This window comes from Dendrobates tinctorius, unplaced genomic scaffold (assembly GCF_039654945.1).
Source record: "Dendrobates tinctorius isolate UK_male_01 unplaced genomic scaffold, ASM3965494v1 ptg000009l, whole genome shotgun sequence".
Lineage (NCBI taxonomy): Eukaryota > Metazoa > Chordata > Amphibia > Anura > Dendrobatidae > Dendrobates > Dendrobates tinctorius.
Genome location: NW_027361677.1, coordinates 19,107,166 through 19,128,275, shown reverse-complemented (window position 1 = coordinate 19,128,275; position 21,110 = coordinate 19,107,166). Strand labels below are relative to the sequence as shown.

The window sequence follows — 21,110 nt, the reverse complement described above, 5'->3', positions numbered from 1 at the left end:
CTGTTGCCGTGTGTATATCATTCTAGGAGTGGATTTTCCGGTTTGAACGAATCAGAATGCTACCGAACCCCATAGAAGTCAATGGAGGCCCAAACTTCAAGGCTGAAACTTTCTCTCAAGTGAATACCCGGCACTCGGATCGGAGCGTGCGGCTCCGTGTATCGCTATGCTCGGAGAGCCGTGTTTCTTGCGTGTGATCCCGGCCTCAATAGACTTCTGGGAGACGTTCGTCCTGCGGATTTGCTGCGGTTTCACACCTCTACTATGTTAAATCCTCAGAAACAATTGACATGCTGCGGAAAAAAAAACGCGCAGTTTTGAAAACCCATATGGTTACATGGTACTGCGCCATGTCTGTGGAACTGCTGCGGTTCTGCAGGGCCGGAACCGCAGCGTGTGCACATAGCCTTAGGGGCCAATAAAAAAGTTTTAAAGTATGAAAAAAAAAAAAAATCTGAAAAGTCAAATAAAAATTCTAAAAGTCATATTACTTGATTTCCCCCAGTTTAAAATTAAAGAAATGCTGTAAATAGGGAGAAAAACAAAAACAAAGAACTGTAAATTTTCCGCTGCCACACTTATCTATAAAAATAAACAAACAAAAAAAAGTACAAAAAAAAAAAAAAAAAAAAAAAAAAAAAAAAAAAAAAAAAATCGATATGCGATCAAAACGTACAAAAAAAAAAAAAAGTATCAGTACTAACAGAATCCAGCCACATAAGAAAAACAAGCCCTCGCACAGCAAAATTGCCCCCCAAAATTAAACAGAAGTCTCAGAAAATGGTGACCATATTTTCATTTAAAAAAAAAAAACAACCCTTAGGGTTGGCTCACACTTGTGATTTAATCTGACAAGTGCAATCCAATAAAAAAAATATCAGATTGCACTCGGCCTAATGTTATACTATGGGGCAGCTCGTGTCTTCATTTATTTCTCATGCTAATTTGGCAGCAAGCTGTGATTGTATCAGAGAGTCGGATCGCACGCACCCATACAAGTCCATGGGTGCGTGTGAAACATTGCACTGCACTCGGATGTCACCCGAGTGCAGCGAGATTCCTGCCGACAATGGAGGACATGGAAAAATTCATGTCTGTCTCTTCCACTCCAGTGCTCCGATCGGGTCATGCGAAAGGATCGGTGCACTGACACTCGGCTGACGCTCACAGCAGAGCAGGAGCTAAGGTTCATTAGCATATCGCATCCGATGCCATACAACAGTGTGACTCCGGCCTTAGAATTAGATCATGCAGTAATCATACTGACCTGAGGAATCAGGCCATTTTTATCACACAATAAATATTGCTTTGTCTGCTGTAAATGACCCGCTTCCCTGTGTCCAGGGATAGGGGGACTATAAACAGGGATCTTTGCAGCCGTGCTTATCCGTTAATATACCGGCAGAACATGAGCATTTGCACGGTGGTTTCCCGCAGACAATAGTTAAAATTATGGAGAGGACAACCCCTCATTTGACTGGTCCAAAATGGCTACAAAATCATCTCTTTTCTTCATAAATTAAACACAATAAATACATTTAATTTCTTTTATTCAAAAAAAAAAAAAAAATACAACTTTAATTTGCTCTATTAAATATAAAATGCAAATCTCCGAGTGAGGTTTTTACACCTCCATAGGTGCAGTGGTATGTACATATATTGCATTCATCTCAACGGGATGTTTCTTCTGCAGGTGCAAGGATTTTCAGAAGCTGCTTTCTTATAAATGAACCAGTCACCGAAACTTCTGCAGCAAATCTGCTCGGAAGCGGCCTTTAGCCCTCAGCCACTCGTGGGTGTATCAGGGTCTAAGTGCAGACCGGGCACCGGTCACCTGTCGCAAAGTCCATGGTCTCATATATATATATATATATATATATACATATATATATGCCCAAGAGGTTGTCAAGTTTAGGTCCGGAGACCTGTGGCCGGATGTCTATTTTTCTTTTTTTTTAAGCAGGTGTCATATTAGGTTCCTCTTCTTCTTCCTCATCTTTCCGAGGCGGCGGTCTTTGAGGTTCATCTTCTCCGGTGTCTTGTTTATCCCTCTCCGCTTCAACCCAGCTCTGTGGGGCGATCATTTTTTTGGGTCCATGTGGAGGAGGACCGATAAGTGTTTCAATGTCATTATAGTTTATCACTTCCTTTTCCAACAGGGCATTGGCCAGCTACGGAGACAGACAAAAGGTGTGAACATGCGAGAAAGGGGGAGACAGAAAAATAACACAAACATACACCTGTTCCTGAAATTAGGCTACAGTATTGGATGCCAAAGCACCAAAAGGAAATTTGGTACTAGATTTTACCACGTGCTGGGTGGCAGTCTAATTTAATTTATTTTTTTTTACTTTTCCAGGGTCCATACTGACACCATTTACCATCGGTACATACGAACATCATTTACAGCTGGTATATACCGACACCATTTAAAGCTGGTATATATCAACACCATTTACCACCGGTATATACCAACATCACTTTCAAGCTAATATGGGCACAGGTAGCCATGTAGCAGGGATACACATTCCTACCATTTGCAGTTTGTCCTTGTTTTCCTGCAATAGTTTCTCCGTGCGCTTGTAGGCTATTGCCACGAGCTGCTGAGCTTCCTACGACATGAAGAAAATCCGAAATAAGTAGATCAGGATTATATGCACTCTGACACATAACAGTGTAGACCCAAGGAGAGGAGGTGATCCAGGACCTCACACGTGGCCTCATTTTGTACCGTTTACCAACCACTCAACAATATACCTGCATAAGTGGACGGAAGGACAATTCCTTGTCCCATCATCTCTAAACACAAAATGTTACTCCCCCACCAGTATAATATATACTCACATAATCCATCATTTCCTGTAATCCCTGACTGAAGGGTCGTCTCCCAATGCCAGTCGAGGAATCACTGTCTGGAAAGGAGACCTGCCCGATGCTGGGTATCATGCCATATTGTTTCACCATATTATACGCCACCCGGGTCACTTTCCGTAGATCATCCTGAGCACCTGCACAACAAACATGAAAACCTCCAGAAATAATAATCATATTGTGATAAAATATTTTAATTTAAGGCTGACCTAGATTGTGCAAGTAGGAGCCTAGCACTATAAAAGGCAGGGGGGCATTGGTACAGATTATGCTTTAGGCCAGGAGCTTTCATTCTCCCCCTTTACCATATACTGAAACTAGCGTGGTGCAAAGAGTCACTGGTCCAGTGGCCATGTTGGTAGCCTGACATTTTATTAACTTTTTTGAATTCTTCAACTTTCTTTTGAGCCCCCCTCAGTAGGAGGACTACTGACCATGTGACTATGGATTCATAGATATCTCTGCATGCCAAAAGCTTTATACTGCCCTATCAGACCCTACATTTGGCAATATATATATATACGCACACAGTGTATATTATATATATATATTTTACGCAGTGTATATTATATATATATATATATATATATATATATATATTTTTTTTTACACACACATTATATACACTCCCTGACAGAAGTTATGTCGCTTATCCATGTTATGTAAATAAAAGCTTATAACCTGACGTTACATTCACCCATTGGTTGGATGCAGTCCTTCAAGCTCATGGAAGTCACACAAAATATTAACTATGACTCTAATAGCACCACAACTTCATTCACCAATGTTATGCAACATATATTTGTATTTTAAGTTAATTATTTGTTTGAATATCACATTACTTTCTGTGGCCGACACAACTTTTGTCTTGCCAAAATATGACGATTCAGTGTCCATTAAATGATCAATATTTCTGCATTGATGCCAATTTATTTTCTTAACCTAAACCACATTTCGGAGGGTTTCAGCTTTCAAAAGAATAATTTATACAACCAATGGATGAATTTAACGTCAGGTTATAAGCTTTTATTTACATAACATGGATAAGCGACATAACTTCTGTCAGGGAGTGTATGTATATGGACTAAGAAATGCCCAAGTTTGGCTTAAAAAAAAAATTGGGGCCTAGTCAGAGAAGAAAATGAACCGCGCTAATATAATTTGTAGCATACCTGTAGTGACCTTGTTGAAGGTTATTGCCTCTGCCACCCTGCCACCCAGTGCCATGCACATCCTCTCACACAGCTGCTCCTTAGTATATAGATACTGGTCCCTTGGTAAAATCTGAGCAAATCCTAAGGCTGCATTTGTCCTCGGAGCGATGGATACCTGTAGAGACGACACACAATAGATGCTCTCAATGTCCATTCAATGCAAATCTACAACCATTTTTTTTTCCGCCCTCCATAAAGTGTTCGTTCCTCTCCAACCCTAAGTCGGTCTTACCTTCATTACAGCTTCCGTGTGCTCCAGCAGCCATCCGACCAATGCGTGGCCAGATTCATGGTACGCCACCACGCGCCTCTCCTCCTTTGACATGATCTTACTTTTTTTCACCGTCCCTGTGTAGAAAAGGTTTGTGACCAAATTAGACATGAATACTAACTAGTAAAAATACTGGCAGCGCTCTCTATTCTCCCCTGGCCACAAGATCCATTATAATAATAATACATTTTATTTCTATGGCACCGACATATTCCGCAGCACTTTACATTTCAGAGGGGATTTGTACAGACAATAGACATTACAGCATAACAATAATCACATAGATCATAACAGATACCAAGAGGAATGAGGGCCCTGCTCGCAAGCTTACAATCTATGAGGGAAAAAGGGGAGACACGAAAGGTGGGTGGTAACAGTATATATCTGTAGCACTGAGGCAGGCGGGCGCAGCGCCAGAAGAAGACGGAAAATACAAGTCCCTCTACTGGCGACCCACACTTATCCATTGGATCAATAGTAATAGACATTTATTATTGATATTATATTTTCTGTATTATTAAAAGGGTTTTCTCAAAATCACAAATTATTCCCCCTAAGGAATACAATTAGAATACGGGAAAATCACTTTAATCAATTCTAAATATACATATATAACATTTACCTGCAATAACCCTCTCCACGGCATACTCAAAGTTCATGGTGTCTATGGACGGGTGGCCTTCGCGAGCCGCATGCAGAGCCGCCTCGTTGCAGATGTTAGCGATATCCGCTCCTGAGCAAAACGGGAAGACGCCATTATTACAAGATGTGCTTGGATGAGAATATTCAGGATAACCGCCACGTACCACTAAACCCAGGAGTCAGCTCCGCCAGGCGAAGGGAATAAAAACTTCCAGGTTGCGTCAGTTTCAAGCTTTTCAGATGCTGCTCAAAGATCTCCCTTCTCTCCTAAAAGACAAAAATGCACGAGGGCGGCTGTAATGAAATACTACATATTCACCATAAAGATAAGCCTGTTCTTACCTGTAAGGTGGGCAGATCGATAAAAATGTGTCTGTCCAGTCTTCCCGGCCTCATCAGAGCCCCGTCCAATATGTCGGCTCTGTTGGTGGAGGCCAGAACAATGACGTGATCTGTCGTGCCCATACCTGCCGGAGAGAGCAGACCTTGGTACCTATATACTCTGTGATCACCAATGATTAACATGGGACGACTGTGGAGGGAGGGGGAATTAATAATCGAGTCGCGAGTGAGAAATTCAGGAAACCAGGATGTGCTCTGTCATTTCTGGCTGACGTCCCACAACGCCGTGTCACATTTCGGGAGAGGATGCCATTGCTGAATAGTCAAAATAAAGCAATCCTTGTCCGTGCCGGCCACCTCCAGAGCCGAACACTACATAACACACAAGGCTGGATCCACAGCTGGCAGGCGGAGGAAGGGGGGGGAAAGTCAGAAACGTCTCGCCACATTCTATGTTATCTCCGTGAACCATAAATCAAAGGAAGGAAGTTTACTCCGATGCACTAAGAAACCAGAAAAAAAAAAATGCGGGACTGGGTTATAGGGAAAAGTAAGCAAAAATTAAAGTCATAGACTTGGCCTTAATGGGAGGTGATAATGTTGCATCGACAAGTGCTTGTCGGGTCTTGCGCAGTCGTTTTATGCATTAGAATAGGACGCACCAATGTCACCCGCCAGACATGCATGCATCCTGATGATGCCATGTCATCAGCACCTATCAATTCCTCATGCAGGAGTGAGAGATAACTGCAGAACCCCTTAAAAATAAATCATGCCAATCCCAAAATACTCTCATTCCTTATAAAACAACTAGGTCCTCAAAGCCATCAGATCTATAAGAAAAGAAAGTTTAACACCCTCAGACGCTGCTCACCGTCCATCTCCACCAGCAGCTGGTTCAGCGTCTGCTCTTCTTCAGTATTCGAGAACGTGGACATGTTAGATGATCGCTTTTTACCCACCGCGTCGATTTCATCTATGTAAACGATGCAGGGAGCACGGATCCGGGCTTCCTTAAAGAGACTACGCATACGTGCTGCGCCGAGACCTAGAGTAATATAGAAGAGAGTGGATCACAAATGATTGGTCAGCGGATCACAAAAAGCACATGTAATCTACCATGCTAGCCACAGCACCAATCAGATCATTCAATCGTTTCCTGTAATAGATCCAAACAGATGGAATCTGATTCATTAATTATAACATTACTCTTTACATTGGGCAAAAATGAAAAGTTCTGCAACTTTTTGCCAATTTCATATTCTGTTTGTTGTTGTCAGTTAATGAAAAAAACCCCCACTTTTTTATTATTATTTCTTACCTCCAATCACTTCCACAAACTCTGAACCCGCTATAGCCAGAAACGGCACCTGCGCTTCTGTGGCCACGGCCTTTGCCAACAAGGTCTTTCCACATCCGGGTGGCCCAAGAAGTAACGACCCTTTTGGTACTTTTGCGCCGAGGTGAAGGTAACGTTCTGGGTTCTACAAAATGTATTGTTAAGATTTGGGTTACATGTGTACAGTCACATAAGGGGTTAAACTGCTCTGATCGGAGCTTAGATTTGGGCAATGGCGGTACAACATGGCTCTTGAACCTGCTCCAGACAGGACTGTATGACTCCCAGACAGAGATAGACCAAGGGTTTGTCATGGCCCAGTCTTCTTTTCCAAGCTGATCATTATGTAAATATAACAGGTATATTCTGTACATGGTTATGTGATTTCTTACCTTCAAGTAATCCACAAATTCTTTCACTTCCATTTTAGCTTCATGCATCCCAGCGACATCCTTAAAGCTGATTCCTTTCCCCGATGCTCCATCTACAATGGTAAAACGAGCCGTCTTCAGCTGATTCTAAAGCCAGAAGAGAACGCTGTAAGTGGTAGCTAAAAAGCAAAATTTGTAGCTCAGGGCAGGCTGCCTTATTTCATTGGTAAATTACTCTATAGGGGTTAGAAGCGTAGAGGAACGCCATGCTACTGTTCCCAACCCCACTGTTTCCCTATACGAGAAAAAGTGGCTACATGCTTGAAATTGGGAAAAAGTGACACTGCACAATAGTTGTGGTCCCAAAAGTTGCTGCTGTTCTCGAGCATAGGATAAGGGCTCATTCACAAGTCTGTTTTATTTCCCGGACGGGAAAAACGGACCTATCAGAGTGTGAGCAGATTTTCTCGAACGTGCAAAATTGAAAAAAAATAAAATTAAATCCTAGCAATCTCGCGTCTGCAGTCTCAGTGCTGTTGTTTCTTTTCCGTGTTCCGCCCTTCTCTGGGGTTCACGTTCTACTGAGCAGGTCGCGGCGAGTCACTGGTATTTCCGCTCTCAATATTTCTGTAACCTGGGAGCGGAATTACCAGTGACTTGCTGATCGCTATGGGACCACCAGCAATTTTTGAGGGCTCTGGAAGAGAGAACTGGTCTTGATTGGAGCGGAAGGGTTTGTGCTGCTCCATTCATATAATTTGGGGACTGCCAGAGATAGATAGATAGATAGATAGATGAGCAGTTGTTGAATTCCTCCATATAGGATGTAATCCTTTGTGATCCCATCCAATATAACATACCGTATTGTTATGAATGGGTCACCGAAGAGGAAAACAAAAACAAGCTAAGTCATAGAAAACCAGAGAGGTTGGTAACTATGCGGATTGCAGACCCCTGATCCTAACCACACAACTAACAGCAGCCGTGGAGCGTACCTATGATGATTCTAGATGCCTTGTCACAGCCGGAGGACTAAATAAGCCTAAAGCAAGAAAAGGGGAAAACTAAACTGCCCCACAGCAGACCCCAAAGGAATAGATAGCCCCCACACATGTATTGACGGTGAAACAAGATGAAAGCACAAACACAGGTAGGAAAATAGGCTGAGCAAACAATGGGGCCCACACTAACTAGAAAGGACAGGAAAGGAAAGATACTGTCTGCAATCACGCCAAAAAAACCCTGCAAATAATGTCCAACACTTCTGATAGCAAAAAAAACCCTGAAGTCACTAGACTTCACCCACTATATTAGCACTCTGGCATATTCTGAGAACAGAGCAAAAAGAGGCCAATCTAATAAGGGACAAAAAGCAAACTGGCAAATACAGTAACATAAAAGTGGAAATTCAGCACAGTCCCAGCTGGGGCTGGCTGACCACACAAAAACTGAATAGACAAAACCAAATCAAATGTGGACATGAGCAGAAATAACTTAGCTTGAGATGACAGGAACTAAGCTGGAAACCAAGACCTCAAGAGGCAGAAAAAAATCACCAGCAAGGAAATAGGGAGTCGGCTGTCTTAAATCCAGTCTAAGACTCCAGATGTCCAATCCTCGTCCTCATTATCAGGTAGCAAGTCTCTGCTAATTAAATCAGCTTCACTACCTCCTGCCACCACCAGAGGAAGCCCGGAAAGAGAACTCACGACTGGCAGACCAGAAAATGAATTCACAACACTGTATATACTTGTGTATGAGCTGAGATTTTCAGCCCATTTTTTGGGACTGAAAGTCCCCCTCTCGGCTTATACGCGAGTTATATACCAGGAGTTCGGAGGGGGAGTGTCAGATCATACTTAACTACCCCCCCCGGCGCGGTCTCTGCAGCCCCGCTTCTCCCACGGTCTCCCTTCCTTCAGCGGTCATGTGGTACCACTTGTTAAAGTCATGGATAAGCGGGGGGGTTAAGTATATGCAATATTCACCTGTCCCCGTTCCAACGCTGCTAGCCGCTGCGTCCTCTGTCAGTGACGTTCTGACAGCAGAGGGCGCGGTGACATAGTTAGCACGCGCCATGCCCTCTGCTGCCTGAGCAGTCACTGACAGAGGATGCAGTAGACAGCGGCAAGCAGTGATGGACCGGGGACAGGTGAATATCTCAGGTGCCGGGGCCCTGAGCCAGCGGTGACACCGGCACCTGACCCCCAGCAATGGAGAGGTGAGTATGTCATTTTTTTTGCAGCAGTAGCGGCATATGGGGCCTATACTATGGAGCATCTTATGGGGCCATTATTAACCTTTGTGCAGCATTATATGAGGTGTATTTTGTATGGAGCATTTTATGGGGCCATCATGAACTGTATGGAGCATTATATGGAGCTCCTGATTCAATAGGGATATTCAAAAACATTTAACCTACTGATGTCTCAATTAATTTTACTTTTATTGGTATCTATTTTTATTTTTGAAAGTTACCAGCAGCTGCTGCATTTTCCACCCTAGGCTTATACGCGAGTCAATAAGTTTTCCCAGTTTTTTTTTTTTTGCATAATTGGGGAGGGGGTCGGTTTACACACGAGTATATACTGTAACTCACAAAAGCACTGAAACCTCCTTGGCGACCGGTTAGGCCAATTAGACGCAGCAAATAGATGATAAGGCCGATGGCGAGAGCCGTGAAAGCAACGGTGTACACAGCACTGTGGGGAAAAACAGACACAAAGCAGGATTAAGTCTATATATACACGCTATTTTCAAATCATCTCGTCTTCAGGGCATCTTTTATAGAAGCCATGCCCTTACTTTCCAAGAAAATCACTGCGCTTGTAAGAAACAGGAATCCGATCGGTCACAGCGATATTCAGGGCGTCTTCTGCGTCGCGCAGCCTTTCCTCGAACTTGTCAATGTTGGCCACTTTCATTCTGTAGAACAAAGTCCGGGCCTACGAGAAGGGGGCGATGGAAGGAAAAAAATGAAACTATTGAAAGTTTTGCCTGCAAGGTTGCGATAAACTTATATTCATACCATGCTGAAACATTCAATTCTAACACAACTAGCAGAAAGGGGGCTGGGGATCGATAGGACCCCTTAAGGAACAGCCATTTATCTGCTACCTTAAAGGAAAGGTGCAATAAAATTGAATAAAAAATGTTATATTATCATTTGTTTTCAATAGATTAATAGAGTAACATATGAAAAATAATTGAAATAGGTTTGATATTTTCCACTATTAGACACTAGGGGGAGCAGCTGCTGAAATTTGCTTTGAAAACCTAGCGTACCACTAGCTCACATTACGACTGCAGTAAAAGTGGGCGGGGTCTGGTCACATGTGTGTGACATCACTCCTCTCCTCCCCTTCTGGGTGTTTGTAGAAGGAGAAGAGAGAATGAAGTTTAGGATCACACTGATTATCGCAATTAATTTTCATCAAAAAAAGTTGCACAGTTTATCTAGCGTTGCATTGTTTACTGCTGGCCGCAGGATAGTTAGATATAAGCTTTGGAGCATTGGCATACATAGAAATAATGAGGATCCATGGAGGAAGTTTGAATTGCACCCCCCTCCCCACACCAAAAAAATAAAAAAAAAATTATATTATATATATATATTTTTATTTTTCAAGGGGAAGGTCACAGAAGAATGTCTCACAACTTTGCAGCCCTTACAAAGTAGTTCTCCTTCTATTGAAGCCCCTAGATTCCGCTTTCATTGCTCCCATAAAGTATGATGCCAACAAAAGTGCCCCCCAAACACAGTATGATACCCCCACAGTGAATTCCTCCACAGTACCCTCCACACACGGTATGATGACCGTACTGTACCCCACCTCAACTCTCCCTGCAAAGTATGGTGACCACAACACATTATGATCCCCCTACACAGCCTTCCATACAGTATAATGGCCCCAACACAGTCCTCTACACAGTATGATGGATCCCATACAAACCTTCACAATGTATACACCTGCACACAGTATAATGGGCTCCACATAGTCCTCTATAAAGTATAAAGGTTCCCACACAGCCCTCCAAATATTATAATGACCCTCATACTTCTTCATATAGTATAATGCACCCCCATAGTTCTCGTATATAGTATACTGTACACCCCAAAGTCCTCCATATAGTATAATGCACACCCCATCGTCCTCCATATAGTATACTGCACCCCCATAGTTCTCCATATAGTATAATGCACCCCCCATAGTTCTCGTATAGTATACTGCAGCCCCCATAAAGTATAATACACTTCCCAGTGTCATCCACACAGTATAATGCATTCCCCAGTCCTCCATATAGTATAAAACAAACCCCATAGTCTAATGCACTCCTCAAAGTCCTCCATATAGACTACCTCAAAATAGCCCAATGATTAGTAGATGCTTTTGTTTGGAGAGGTGGCCTTCCCAGGGTTAATAGAGCTACCCTCTACCGTCACCGTTTGAAAGGAGGCTTGGGAGTTCCCAATCTTTCTAAATATTACCATGCAGCCCAATTGGGTCAACTGACCCTATATCATGCCTACTCCGAACCCCCACTGTGGCTATCTCTAGAGGCCCCTGAATTTCACTCAGGTACCCTCGACACACTACTATAGATTCTCCCAGCCCAGCGAAAACACATCTCGAATCCTATTATAACGCACTCTCTTAGGATTTGGGACTCGTTAAAATATTCCTCGCAGCTAATCTCACCATTTTTACCCCTCGCCCCCCTTTGGCGCAATCTCCAGTTTCCCCCAGGCATGGAATCCCTTAGGAACTTTCGTTTATGGGTCGCTGCAGGGATAACCAGAGTCCACCATCTTTTTAACGTTGACAGGATTATTCCATTCTCGGTTCTGAGTGAAAAATATAATTTCCCCCCTGGAGAGATATTTCGCTATCTACAACTTAAAAGCTTTGTCAACTCATTACTAAAAAATTCTACTCCTCCCTACTCCTTTACTCCCTTCGAACAAAAATGCCGTCAAAATCCACATGCTCCAGGTACTATATCTCTCCTCACATATCAACTCCAACTCCTCCTCTCATAGGCGCTGCTTAAAATACACTTCTCGCTGGGAGTCCGACATTGGTTCCACCTTGACAGATTCGGAGTGGTCCCAAATTTGGTCCTCCTCTACTGGAGGAATATTAAATACCCTTATGCTGGAAACTAACTATAAGGTGCTAACCCGATGGTACCTGACCCCAGCCAGAGTGGCTAAGGCAGTCGCCAACTATTCTCCAAATTGCTTTAGAGGGTGCAACTCCACAGGAGATATGTTCCATACATGGTGGCTATGCCCGACCGTACGTAGATTTTGGATCAGAATCTACCATTTGGTTTCCTCTATAACAAATATAAACCTTAAAAAAAAAACCTTGGGAGGCCTTACTCAACAAACGCATCCCCAACATCCCTAAACACACTCAAACCCTCATTGCATTCATATTCCTGGCAGCCAAACAAACCATAGCTATGGCATGAAAAACAAATTTAGATTTATCTGCGGTTAAAACACGCCTTTCTTGGTATATATGATCAACGAAAAATTATCTGCCATACTTACAGATAAAGTCGTTAAGTTTGAGAAAATATGGCTTCCCTGGGCGGAGTACGCCAACCACACCGCCTTTGCCACACCTGTATTTCATCTAACCAACCCAGATCCCCTTGATTCTGATTGAATCATTAACGATAATTGGACACAACATACCCCCCTCCTCGGGCTTCCCCCCTTTACCTCCTACCCTGTTGTTAGTTTGTCTGTTTGTCAACCGTTTACATGCTCTCTTATGCATATTGCAAATACAGCTCTGTATTGAGATTTGCTATCACCTTATTTGTAAAATGTAAACTTTCAATAAAAATTTATTGTTCAAAAAAAAAAAAAAAGTCCTCCATATAGTATACTGCACACCCCATAGCCCTCCATTGTTTTGGGGCGTATCACTTATGATGGCATTATATACACAGCGATGGTATGGCAGCGTATGCCTCCTTCAGAGACATTATAGTGACATAGCAGAGCTGTGTCAGTGATCAGGGCACAGAAGGAAGATACTCTGCTGTGCTCTGAACACTGTCATGACAGTGGCGGGAAGTGGTGATCAGCAGCCTGGTTATTACCAATCCCAGGCTGCTGATCACCATCGCTGATATTCACCTCACCCTGGACTTCTGCTCCCCCAGCAGCTCCTGTCACTGCACACACTGAGCAGTGTGGGTGATGACAGGGGGAAACTGGAGATCGCTGCGTAGCTGTGGGCTACAACATAATGGCTGCAATCTCCTCCCAGAGCTGTGGGTGTGCCCAGGTCAGCCACAGTGTAGGAGATGCGGTCGGACACTGACCGCAGTCACCTATGCCCAGGGGCTGCCATATTTGAGGTATGTAAGTGTCGTACACACCAACAAATGAAAATGGCAGCCACCAGTGGCTGAAGAAAATTATTAAAAAAAAATTGTGGCAATAAGGGATCAATGTTATTTGTGGCCAAGACCAACTGTGAATGATGCAGTAAGCCAAGTGCCAGGGTATTAGGGGATGTAACTTACCGGTCGCCCAAGGACCACGGCTTCTTCATGGAGGAAGATCTGGACATAATCGCTCTCGGGTACGACCTCCACTCGCTTCACTTCGCCCTTGGCCAACATTTCATTTACAAATTCATTCCAGGACACGTGAATGGTGTTCAAGGTGGTTATAAAGTATATACCCAGGGCAAGGATAGAGAGGGTGAATATTCGGTAAACTGACAAGAGGTGCTCCTTATTCTTATCCTCATCTGAGAAACATAAAATGTGACATATAAGTCTGTATATTGTTCTGGCCACAAACAAGCATCTGATGGAAATCTATCAGATCACTTTGATGGAAGTCTGAAAAGTCGGTTGATCTGCCGCCATCACTTACTGTCCACCTCCCGCCCTGCCCCAATCTTACATACCATCGTTTTCTTTCTGGTTTTTCTTATTGGAATCTTCATTCTGATTTTCTTTCCTCCTTTCAGCAGTGGAGCGGAAGTAATGGATTCCCCCTGTATAAAGAGCCAATATTGTATCACCATCCAAGGCACAAAGCTGGTGTGAACTGCCTGTTACTACGGGGTCTGCAGCTCCGCTGCCATTCACTGTAATAGGAGCTAAGCTGTGGGACTCAAGAACAGCCTCTACCCATACTGAAAATCTGGAGAACCCCTTTAACTCGCCTTACATATGTTTTTTTTCTTTAATGTAAGCTGTGAAATGACAGACCTAGGAGCCTCCAGAGCTGAGCCGGATTCTCAATGGCGTGTCGTCTTATTAGGAATCCTGTTACTCCGTCAGATATCGGGGTCACTTTCCTGCACAGTAATGTCTGGAAAAAAAATACAGGGTCAGAGATTCTCCAAGAAAGAAAACCTCAGATACATGAAATAAAACAGCAAATATACCTGTAAAATCCAGTAACCTCTACTGCTCCTTCTTATCTGCCCGTCATACTTTTATCTGCTCAGTATTACTGCCCATCATCCCTGTATTGACCTGTATTAATGCCTGTCGCTCTTGTATCTGCCCTGCATTATTGCCCCTGTTACCTCTGTATCTGCCCTGTATTAATGCTCCGGTCACCCGTGTATCTGTCCCGTACTATTGCCCTTGTCATCCCGGTATCTGCCCTGTATTATTGCCCCTGTCACCCCTGTATCTGCCCTGTATTATTGCCCCTATCACTCCTGTATCTGCCTTGTAGTATTGCCCCTGTCACCCCGGTATCTGCCCTGTATTGTTGCCCCTGTCACCCCTGTATCTGCCCTGTATTATTGCCCCTATCACTCCTGTATCTGCCATGTACTATTGCCCTTGTCACCATTGTATCTGCCCTGTATTATTTCCCCTGTCACATTATATCTGTCCTTTATTGATGCCAGTCACCCCTGTATCTGCCCTGTATTATTACCCCTGTATCTGCCCTGTATTATAAGCCCCTATCACTCTGTATCATTGCCCCTGATACCCCTGTATCTGCTCTGTATTATTGCCCGTCACCTCTGTATCTGCCCTGTATTACTGCCCCTGTATTTCTACCCGTCACCCCTGTATCTGCCCTGTATTATTGCCCCTGTCACCTCTGTATCTGCCCTGTGTTATTGCCGTCACCCCTGTATCTGCTCTGTATTATTGCCCCTGTCACCCCTGTATCTGCCCGGTATCATTGCCCCTGATACCCCTGTATCTGCTCTGTATTATTGCCCCTGTCACCTCTGTATCTGCCCTGTATTACTGCCCCTGTATTTCTGCCCGTCACCCCTGTATCTGCCCTGTATTGTTGCCCCTGTGACCCCTTTATCTGCCATGTATTGTTGCCCCTGCCACCCCTTTATCTACCCTGTATTGTTGCCCATCACCCCTATATCTGCCCTGTATTGTTGCCCGTCACCCCTATATCTGCCCTGTATTGTTGCCCGTCACCCCTTTATCTGCCCTGTATTGTTGCCCGTCACCCCTTTATCTGCCCTGTATTGTTGCCCGTCACCCCTTTACTTGCTCTGTATTGTTGCCCCTGTCACCCCTTTATCTGCTCTGCATTGTTGCCCGTCACCCATTTATCTGCCCTGTATTGTTGCTCCTGTCACCCCTGTATCTGCTCTGTATTGTTGCTCCTGTCACCCCTTTATCTGCCCTGCATTGTTGCCCGTCACCTCTTTATCTGCCCTGTATTTCTCCCCGTCAGATGTGTATCTGCCCTGTATTACTACCCCTGCATTTCTGCCCGTCACCCCTGTATCTGCCCTGTATTGTTGCTCATGTCACCCCTGTATCTGTCCTGTATTGTTGCCCCTGTCACCTCTGTATCTGCCCTGTATTATTTCCCCTATCACTCCTGTATCTGCCCTGTATTACTACCCGTCACCATTGCACTGTATTATTGCCCCTGTTACCCCTGTATCAGCGCCGAAATTATTATTACCCCTATCACTCCTGTATCTGCCCTGTATTACTGCCCGTCACCTCTGTATCTGCCCTGTATTTCTGCCCCTGTATCTGCCCTGTATTATTGCCCCTGTCACCTCTATCTGCCCTGTATTATTACCCCTGTATCTGCCCTGTATTGTTGCTCCTGTCACCCCTGTATTACTGCCCGTCACCTCTGTATCTGCCCTGTATTACTGCCCCTGTATCTGCCCTGTATTATTGCCCCTGTCACCTCTATCTGCCCTGTATTATTACCCCTGTATCTGCCCTGTATTGTTGCTCCTGTCACCCCTGTATTACTGCCCGTCACCTCTGTATCTGCCCTGTATTATTGCCCTTGTCACCTCTGTATCTGCCCTGTATTATTGCCCTTGTTACCATTGTATCTTCCCTGTATTGATGCCCCTGTCACCCCTGTATCTGCCCTCTATTGATGCCCGTCACCCCTGTATCTGCCCCGTATTAATGTCCGTCGCTCTTGTATCTGCCCTGCATTATTGCCCGTCACCCCTGTATCTGCCCTGCATTATTGCCCCTGTCACCCCTGTATCCGCCCTGTATTATTGCCCCTGTCACCTCTATCTGCCCTGTATTATTACCCCTGTATCTGCCCTGCATTATTGCCCCTGTCACCTCTGTATCTGCCTTGTATTATTTCCCCTGTCACCTCTGTATCTGCCTTGTATTATTTCCCCTGTCACCATTGTATCTGCCCTGCATTATTGCCCCTCTCACCCCTGTATCTGCCCTGTAGTATTGCCCCTGTCACCCCAGTATCTGCCCTGTATTGTTGCCCCTGTCACCCCTGTATCTGCCCTGCATTATTGCCCCAGTCACCCCTGTATCTGCCCTGTAGTATTGCCCCTGTCACCCCAGTATCTGCCCTGCATTATTGCCCCTGTCACCTCTGTATCTGCCCTGCATTATTGCCCCTGTCACCCCTGTATCTGCCCTGCATTATTTCCCGTCACCCCTGTATCTGCCTTGTATTATTTCACCTGTGACCCCTGTATCTGCCTTGTATTATTTCCCCTGTCACCCCTGTATCTGCCTTGTATTGTTGCCTCTGTCACCCCTGTATCTGCCCTGTAGTATTGCCCGTCACCCCGGTATCTGCCCTGCATTATTGCCCCTGTCACCCCTGTATCTGCCTTGTATTATTTCCCCTGTCACCCCTGTATCTGCCTTGTATTATTTCCCCTGTCACCCCTGTATCTGCCCTGCATTATTGCCCCTGTCACCTCTGTATCTGCCTTGTATTATTGCCCCTGTCACCCCGGTATCTGCCCTGTATTGTTGCTCCTGTCACCCCTTGTATCTGCTCTGTATTGTTGCTCCTGTCACCCCTTTATCTGCCCTGTATTGTTGTCCCTGTCACCCCTTTATCTGCCGTGTATTTTTGCCCGTCACCCCTGTATCTGCCCTGCATTATTGCCCCTGTCACCTCTGTATCTGCCCTGCATTATTGCCCCTGTCACCTCTGTATCTGCCCTGCATTATTGCCCCTGTCACCTCTGTATCTGCCCTGCATTATTGCCCCTGTCACCTCTGTATCTGCCTTGCATTATTGCCCCTGTCACCTCGGTATCTGCCCTGTATTGTTGCTCCTGTCACCCCTGTATCTGCCCTGTATTGTTGCCCCTGTCACCCCTGTATCTGCCCTGCATTATTGCCCCTGTCACCTCTGTATCTGCCCTGCATTATTGCCCCTGTCACCTCTGTATCTGCCTTGTATTATTGCCCCGGTAACTGCCCTGCATTATTGCCCGTCACCTCTGTATCTGCCCTGCATTATTGCCCGTCACCCCTGTATCTGCCTTGTATTATTTCCCGTCACCCCGGTATCAGCCCTGTATTATTGCCCCTGTCACCTCTGTATCTGCCTTGTATTAAAGCCCCTGTCACCCCTGTATCTGCCTTGTATTATTTCCCCTGTCACCCCTGTATCTGCCCTGTAGTATTGCCCCTGTCACCCCTGTATGTGCCTTGTATTATTTCCCCTGTCACCTGTATCTGCCTTGTATTATTGCCCCTGTCACCTCTGTATTTGCCCTGCATTATTGCCCCTGTCACCTCTGTATCTGCCCTGCATTATTGCCCCTGTCACCCCTGTATCTGCCCTGCATTATTGCCCCTGTCACCCCTGTATCTGCCCTGCATTATTGCCCCTGTCACCCCTGTATCTGCCTTGTATTATTTCCCGTTACCTCTGTATCTGCCTTGTATTATTGCCCCTGTCACCTCTGTATTTGCCCTGCATTATTGCCCCTGTCACCTCTGTATCTGCCCTGCATTATTGCCCCTGTCACCTCTGTATCTGCCCTGCATTATTGCCCCTGTCATCCTTGTATCTGCCCTGCATTATTACCCCTGTCACCCCTGTATCTGCCCTGCATTATTGCCCGTCACCCCTGTATCTGCCCTGTAGTATTGCCCGTCACCCTTGTATCTGCCCTGTAGTATTGCCCCTGTCACCTCTGTATCTGCCTTGTATTATTTCCCCTGTCACCCATGTATCTGCCCTGTATTATTGCCCCTGTCACCTCTGTATCTGCCTTGTATTATTTCCCCTGTTACCCCTGTATCTGCCCTGTATTATTTCCCCTGTCACCCCTGTATCTGCCCTGTATTATTTCCCCTGTCACCCCTGTATCTGCCCTGCATTATTGCCCCTGTCACCCCTGTATCTGCCCTGTAGTATTGCCCCTGTCACCCCTGTATCTGCCTTGTATTATTTCCCCTGTCACCCCTGTATCTGCCCTGCATTATTACCCGTCACCCCTGTATCTGCCCTGTAGTATTGCCCCTGTCACCCCTGTATCTGCCCTGTAGTATTGCCCCTGTCACCTCTGTATCTGCCTTGTATTATTTCCCCTGTCACCCATGTATCTGCCCTGTATTATTGCCCCTGTCACCTCTGTATCTGCCTTGTATTATTTCCCCTGTCACCCATGTATCTGCCCTGTATTATTGCCCGTCACCTCTGTATCTGCCTTGTATTATTTCCCCTGTCACCCCTGTATCTGCCCTGTATTATTTCCCCTGTCACCCCTGTAACGGCCCTGTATTATTGCCCCTGTCACCCCTGTATCTGCCCTGTATTATTTCCCCTGTCACCCCTGTATCTGCCCGGTATTATTTCCCCTGTCACCCCTGTATCTGCCCTGTATTATTGCCCCTGTCACCCCTGTATCTCCCCTGTATTATTACCCCTGTCACCCCTGTATCTGCCCTGTATTATTTCCCCTGTCACCCCTGTATCTGCCCTGTATTATTGCCCCTGTCACCCCTGTATCTGCCCTGTATTATTTCCCCTGTCACCCCTGTATCTGCCCTGTATTATTTCCCCTGTCACCCCTGTATCTGCCCTGTATTATTTCCCCTGTCACCTCTGTATCTGCCCTGTATTATTGCCCCTGTCACCCCTGTATCTGCCTTGTATTATTTCCCCTGTCACCCCTGTATCTGCCCTGTATTATTTCCCCTGTCACCCCTGTATCTGCCCTGTATTATTGCCCCTGTCACCCCTGTATCTGCCCTGTATTATTGCCCCTGTATCTGCCCTGTATTATTACCCCTGTCACCCCTGTATCTGCCCTGTATTATTTCCCCTGTCACCCCTGTATCTGCCCTGTATTATTTCCCCTGTCACCCCTGTATCTGCCCTGTATTATTGCCCCTGTCACCCCTGTATCTGCCCTGTATTATTTCCCCTGTCACCCCTGTATCTGCCCTGTATTATTGCCCCTGTATCTGCCCTGTATTATTGCCCCTGTCACCCCTGTATCTGCCCTGTATTATTGCCCCTGTCACCCCTGTATCTGCCTTGTATTATTTCCCCTGTCACCCCTGTATCTGCCCTGTATTATTTCCCCTGTCACCCCTGTATCTGCCCTGTATTATTGCCCCTGTCACCCCTGTATCTGCCCTGTATTATTCCCCCTGTCACCCCTGTATCTGCCCTGTATTATTGCCCCTGTCACCCCTGTATCTGCCCTGTATTATTACCCCTGTCACCCCTGTATCTGCCCTGTATTATTTCCCCTGTCACCCCTGTATCTGCCCTGTATTATTTCCCCTGTCACCCCTGTATCTGCCCTGTATTATTGCCCCTGTCACCCCTGTATCTGCCCTGTATTATTGCCCCTGTCACCCCTGTATCTGCCCTGTATTATTGCCCCTGTATCTGCCCTGTATTATTGCCCCTGTATCTGCCCTGTATTATTGCCCCTGTCACCCCTGTATCTGCCCTGTATTATTGCCCCTGTCACCCCTGTATCTGCCCTGTATTATTTCCCCTGTCACCCCTGTATCTGCCCTGTATTATTTCCCCTGTCACCCCTGTATCTGCCCTGTATTATTGCCCCTGTCACCCCTGTATCTGCCCTGTATTATTGCCCCTGTACCTGCCCTGTATTATTGCCCCTGTCACCCCTGTATCTGCCCTGTATTATTGCCCCTGTCACCCCTGTATCTGCCCTGTATTATTACCCCTGTCACCCCTGTATCTGCCCTGTATTATTGCCCCTGTCACCCCTGTATCTCCCCTGTATTATTGCCCCTGTCACCCCTGTATCTGCCCTGTATTATTGCCCCTGTCACCCCTGTATCTGCCCTGTATTATTGCCCCTGTCACCCCTGTATCTGCCCTGTATTATTGCCCCTGTATCTCCCCTGTATTATTGCCCCTGTCACCCCTGTATCTGCCCTGTATTATTGCCCCTGTCACCCCTGTATCTGCCCTGTATTATTGCCCCTGTCACCCCTGTATCTGCCCTGCATTATTACCCCTGTCACCCCTGTATCTGCCCTGTATTATTGCCTCTGCACCCCATATACCTGTAGTAATCTCCCGGAGCTGCTGCTCCTGTTCCCTGTCCTGCTCAGCAGCCTCCACGCTCCGCACAGACCGGCCGGCCTCCTCCCGAGAGCCCGCAGCAGTGGCCCCATGTGTGGGCCGGGCTGATAATCAAGGCCGAGGCTTCTCCGCGGCCTAGTGACTGAGCACAAGACTCCGAGACCGAGGGCTCTGCCCGCCCACTGTCATCAGACGAGCAGAGGCCCCAGCCCAGGAGCCGTCACCGGAGGAGGCGCCATCACTGCCCCTCATC

At 45.8% G+C, this 21,110-nt stretch overlaps 1 protein-coding gene across 1 annotated transcript; it reads right to left on the bottom strand.

Moving 5' to 3' along the window:
* Window positions 1-1,533: 1,533 nt before the first annotated feature.
* SPG7 (SPG7 matrix AAA peptidase subunit, paraplegin) lies at window positions 1,534-21,098 on the bottom strand. Its single transcript, XM_073583584.1, has 17 exons — window positions 20,839-21,098; window positions 14,299-14,401; window positions 13,992-14,081; window positions 13,600-13,829; window positions 9,856-9,995; window positions 9,650-9,752; window positions 7,072-7,197; window positions 6,662-6,824; window positions 6,215-6,388; window positions 5,341-5,465; window positions 5,163-5,265; window positions 4,979-5,089; window positions 4,318-4,433; window positions 4,044-4,200; window positions 2,845-3,008; window positions 2,535-2,612; window positions 1,534-2,171 (listed from the first exon to the last, which is right to left on the bottom strand). Exons 1-17 carry the CDS (start codon window positions 20,947-20,949, stop codon window positions 1,956-1,958), a joined length of 2,310 nt encoding a protein of 769 aa, XP_073439685.1. The 5' UTR covers window positions 20,950-21,098; the 3' UTR covers window positions 1,534-1,955.
* Between the last annotated feature and the right edge of the window lie 12 nt (window positions 21,099-21,110).

Excerpts from the sequence above, each read along its gene's own strand:
- SPG7 (XM_073583584.1), bottom strand. The coding sequence starts at position 20,949 with ATGGGGCCACTGCTGCGGGCTCTCGGGAGGAGGCCGGCCGGTCTGTGC. Across the intron at positions 5,266-5,340 it reads TCGATCTGCCCACCTTACAG|GAGAGAAGGGAGATCTTTGA; the intron begins GTAAGAACAGGC and ends TTTGTCTTTTAG. Across the intron at positions 2,613-2,844 it reads TACAGGAAATGATGGATTAT|GAAGCTCAGCAGCTCGTGGC; the intron begins GTGAGTATATAT and ends TTCATGTCGTAG.